The 5,000-nt window shown below is 33.7% G+C and overlaps 2 protein-coding genes across 4 annotated transcripts in view; both read right to left on the reverse strand.

Moving 5' to 3' along the window:
* Window positions 1-80: 80 nt before the first annotated feature.
* On the reverse strand, window positions 81-2,475 carry LOC111453715 (glycine-rich protein A3). 2 transcript variants are annotated; one of them, XM_023094941.1, is made up of 3 exons: window positions 2,282-2,475; window positions 1,142-1,426; window positions 81-429 (listed from the first exon to the last, which is right to left on the reverse strand). In XM_023094941.1, the coding sequence occupies exons 2-3, from the start codon at window positions 1,392-1,394 to the stop codon at window positions 239-241; spliced, it is 444 nt and encodes a 147-aa protein (XP_022950709.1). In that variant the 5' UTR covers window positions 1,395-1,426; window positions 2,282-2,475; the 3' UTR covers window positions 81-238. The 2 variants fall into 2 exon arrangements, with proteins under 2 accessions (XP_022950709.1, XP_022950701.1); XM_023094933.1 differs by having other exon boundaries at window positions 1,142-1,437; window positions 2,282-2,471.
* A 1,952-nt stretch (window positions 2,476-4,427) lies between these two features.
* Window positions 4,428-5,000, reverse strand: part of LOC111453685 (upstream activation factor subunit UAF30-like) — a 2,838-nt gene continuing 2,265 nt past the window's right edge. For both annotated transcript variants that reach the window (XM_023094893.1, XM_023094883.1), the window contains one exon: window positions 4,428-4,847. In XM_023094893.1, the coding sequence (XP_022950661.1) occupies window positions 4,725-4,847 (123 nt within the window). In that variant the 3' untranslated portion in view covers window positions 4,428-4,724. The remainder of the gene's footprint in view (window positions 4,848-5,000) is intronic.

Raw genomic sequence — 5,000 nt, forward strand, 5'->3', positions numbered from 1 at the left:
TTTTTTTTTTTTTTTTTTTTTTTTTTTTTTTTTTTTTTTTTTTTTTTTTTAATGGTCCAATTAAGAAAAGAAAAAAAGAAAAAAGAAAAAAAGATCGCATTGTTTACATAAGAAGCCAATATCATAACCAAAGTACAAGCAATAAGATACCATTATTTAGTTTTCTAGGTTCAGACTCAAAACTCACACAACGATATATATATATATATATATTCAACACAGATAGGTAGCAATTTAATCACTTCCATTTCTTGAATTTCATGAACTTACCTCCATGCTTCCAACGCTTCCCAAATTTCCCATGTTTGAACCTTCCGTAACCATAGCCAAATGGGTGTGAATGAACAACATGGTGAGCACCGTAAGCGGCGGCGGCGGCAGCTGCTCCGCCAGCCAACAACCCCCCCATGCCGTGTCCGTGTCCATGGCCTGGAAACAACAAATCATCAACAAACAAATGCAAGTGCGATATCAGAAACTAGTTAGCAACAACACTTTTTTTCTTCCCATTGATTAAACTGTTATGGATTCTTATTCCAAACATCCACTCGAATCTTCGAATTATAAAATTCTATTCTCTTTAAGTTTTTTAAATATAATTTTTTAATTGGGGTTGTTCTTCATTTTAAATCTCAAAAACTCTAAGCATTAGTGGCCAAGGATAGTGTTCAAACTCATATTAAATAAAAGGAAAAATAATTTTTGAAATTATAGTTTCTGTTTAGTCTATTAAGTTTCAAAATATTTAGTTTTAAATTTAGTCCATATATCCTAAAATGTTACATTCTCTTGCCATTTAATTTTGAGTTTAATTTTATTTACATTTTAAGATCTTGAGTTTTCACTAATAATACTTATTTTTATTCATTAATTGATAAATATTAGGAGGATTTTAAAATAATTTTAATAGTGATGAAAAATTAGTGATACTTTATTAAATTAATTAATAGAAAATTAACAAAAATAATCAAACGAGTATTGATTAAAACTGTGTAAAATTTTAAAATATAAGGACAATATTGAAACTAAAATAAGAAATGTTTTAAAATTTAGGGATAAAAAGTGATTTTCGCTTTTAATCAATAAGAAGAAAATATCAAGTAACGAAGTCATCAAACCAAACACTAGAATGTGATAATACCAGGGTAGTGATGATGACCAGGATAGCCAGCGGGAGGGCATCCGCCGTGATAAGGATAGCCAGCCGGAGGATATCCGCCGGGAGGGGGATACCCAGCCGGAGGGTACCCTACCGGAGGAACATACCCAGCACCGGCGCATGGCGGTGGTGGTGGATATCCATGAGGACGAGAGTAGTGGTTCCCTGCAGCAAACGCTGCCATATGTGAAAGCAGGCCCCTGTCATTAGTGTCCTTGTCCTTCCCACCTCCCATATTTCTTTAAGATTCCGAGAGCAGTAACCAAACTATGAACAGACTAGAAACAAAATATTGTTATATCAGCAAGTAATTTTACATGATTGGGGGAAATTTTGTGTTCGTCCCTAAATGAACAGAATGAATCCAGATGAAAAACCAGAGGCTGATATGTAAGAAATTCTTGGTGTCCTCGAATCATTTATCGATTGAGGTTTAAGTTTTAGCTCATTCAATTCTTTCGAAACTAGTTAAAGATTAACTGAAATTACATATGATCAAATAAGATTAACTCGGCGAAATTTACAATTCTAGGCACATGATGCTTTGCAACAGTCTACACCACAATCAATCAAACAAAGGAATAGATTATTCAACCAATTAGTTCAAGCTATTTTCCAGTAAAATCATATTCACTCATTGATTCAACATCAAAGCATCAAAACATTAAAAGTCTGCAACGGAATGGATCAAAATCTCTAACTCTACAACTTCGAAGGCGACCTATAGTGGCGATGAACGATAAACAGCAAAATATGAATTGAAGAACACCGACAAACTCGCAGATGAAACGATCTTTAAAAACTAACCTACGTTCAATCGTTTTTCGAAAAAGCAGTTCAAAAACTTCCAGAGAAGACGAAAAAGAAAAAGAAAAGCATCCGAGTGAAATTCATGAGAACATAATCACAATAAAAATGGAGATAACTTGAACAAACGGTGAATGATGGAGATTAGAACCAGAAACCGGAATCAAAAACAGTTTACAGAGACGGACAAGTTCTCCTAGCAACAAATCCACAACACGAAGAAATGCGATCGAAACAAAACCACAAAAAATCGATGATAAATCTAAGAACAAAAAGAAAAAAGAAAAAAGAGTGAGAGGGAGAGAGATTGCTTACGATGCAAGAGAGATTTTGGTGTGCTCCGTGAAAATGGCGATTAGGAGAGACAGAGACGTACAAAACAGAGATTGATTTGAACTTTGACGCTTATTCCTCACCCTTTGTGTTTATTCCATCAAAGAGTATCGACCGCCTTGGCGTTGCTTGGACGCGTCCAATTCAGTACGTCATTTTTGCCCTCCAATTTTTGATTCCTAATTAAACAAATTACAATATCACCTAATCCCAATATTCGATATTCGATAAGGTCGATGGTTCGATACCACTAAAACATAAAAAGAAAAAAATTAAAAAATAAAATATCGACGAATTTCAAAATTACTTAAGGGATAAGTTTCAATCTTTGTGTAACTCTTCCGTGAGTCGAGAAGTTTAACTTGTTCAAAGTCGAACATTATGCATCACGTTGGAATCATGTGATCTGGCAGTCATGCATTGAGAAGTCGAAAAGCATCGTGATTTAAGTATTTTAGTATAAAGTATGTTTTATGAGTGTTGCACTCTGTTTCCGCTATTTGTTTCGGTATGTTTTGATTGAAAGTCGAGGTCAACATATTGAACTATAAAAATGTAATATTAGATAATTCCTCATTGCTTTGGGGACGAGGTCAAGAGACAAGGTTCGATCTCTGCCGGGCTATTGAACCATATAAAATTAATATCAAACAATTTCTCATTGCTTAAGGGACGAGGTCGAGAGATAAGGTTTGATCTATACTTGATTGTTGAACGGTAAAAAACTAATGTCAATTAATTCCGCGTTACATTGGGGATAAGGTCGAGAGATAAGGTTCAATATCTGCTTTACAGTTGAACCACAAAAAAAAACGTAATATCAACTAAATCCTCGCTGCTGACTATTAAACCATCAAAAAGTACAATATCGATAGATCAAACTTTGCTTAGAGGATAAGATCGATAGCTCGATCTCCGTTCTTCGTTAAACCATGAAAAAGTATGCTATCAACTTTTCAACGAATAATAATGTCTAATCTCAACTAATCTTTCTCTATATTATGTTCGATGCATTAAATAAGGAGTGGGTGAAAGATAGGCAGTTGAATAGTAATATTCATTATTCTCAAAGATGGGACGTTTAAGAATATAGTAATAATTTATTACACGATATTCTCTATGATGTGTAAATTAACCGACCAAGCAAATATAATTATTCCCGATAATTTATTTAAATATGATAATTATTGAATTAATAAGATATGCGTAAGATCTAAATTATTTAACCTTGAATATTAAGGAAATGACGTGTCTCAAATATTTGGAAAAAAAATCAGAGAAATTTATAAAAGAAAATAAAAAATCAAAATTAATGGGTTTTGGAATTTGATTTTGACCAACGCTTTCTGTTGGCGTTCAGGAAGAAACATGGAGGCAGGTGGGACCCACAGACCTTTTATTTGCCGGTAGACCCTTCGAGTTTCTTTATTCCCTTTTGTGGCACAAATTTTTTTAATATTGAATAATGTGTCATTTTTTTTTTTAACTAATTACAAAACAAATCATTTAATGATTTTCATTAATTTTAATACTCACACTTGGTTGTGTATTATAACGTATTTAATTTTTATGTTAATAATTGTACCTGAAAAATAATGCATTAGAGAATATCGGTTTCAAAATCGACCCGAAGTCTCAAGTCAACTACCACTTAGAGCACGACAGACTTTATAAACACCTGTTGAATCTCATAGAATATAAATTTCAACAAGACTCGTTAGAGTGAATCAGTGAATTGTTCTTGAGAGAAATCAAGTTAAAAGAACATGTGAAGAGAAAAAAAAAACCGTTAAGTTATGAGTATAGTCCATAAGCGTTTAAATTTTGACAGTTTATGTCAAATAGATTGCGACTCGAATCCTACAATTCCAACAAGAAATTTCAACAAGACTCATTAACGTGACTCGAACCAAATCCAAATGCATATCAATTTTCAATTACTCACCAATAGTTGCAGGAATTAGGGGCAAAGTTCATGAATAGAGAACATAAGCTCGAATTTGATTGGAAACCATAAGAAAATTTTAATTGTTATAAAAAAAAGTTTTGGAATGAACTTGACTACATACTATAATTGAATGAAATAAGGGTATTCACGAAAATGTTGACATGAGTCGATTCTAGCACATCGACGAAAAATCATAATAAAACATTTGAGATTCCAAGTAAATTGAAAACTTAAAGATCCGTACGATTAGAACGAGGTACCATACGAACAACCTACTTCCATGAACCAAAAGAAGTATTGTTGAGCAAGCACAAAGAAGCTTAGGCTTGTGAAGAAAATGGAAGGCGTCTAATTTGGTGCTTTCTTTTTTACAAAATGCCTAAACAAACATGAGCCAAACAAAACTATAAGAGTTGAGGCTGCAAGATAAAGAGCCACAAAATGGTCTGGAAGTTGATCTCTCATCTTCTGTACTGATCAGTCCTTCACAAAATGGTGAGTGAGCAATTTCGCGATCTCGAGGAAACCGACCTTTTCCCTTCCTTCGAATATGGCTTTAAGCTTATCGTCACAGAAGATCTCCCTTTTGTTAGCAGGATTCTGCAGGGGAAGACAATGAAATTCTCATCATTCCATAGCTTGGAGAACAGAAACTCCCTGATTAGCAACTAAACATGCAAGAAAGAGCTCTTTGAGGCCTAGCCCGTTTGTTTTTTCTTTTAAAACTATGGGTACTTGCGTGTAGCTGAACAA

Source organism: Cucurbita moschata, unplaced genomic scaffold (genome assembly GCF_002738365.1).
Source record: "Cucurbita moschata cultivar Rifu unplaced genomic scaffold, Cmos_1.0 Cmo_Scf00001, whole genome shotgun sequence".
Classification (NCBI taxonomy): domain Eukaryota; kingdom Viridiplantae; phylum Streptophyta; class Magnoliopsida; order Cucurbitales; family Cucurbitaceae; genus Cucurbita; species Cucurbita moschata.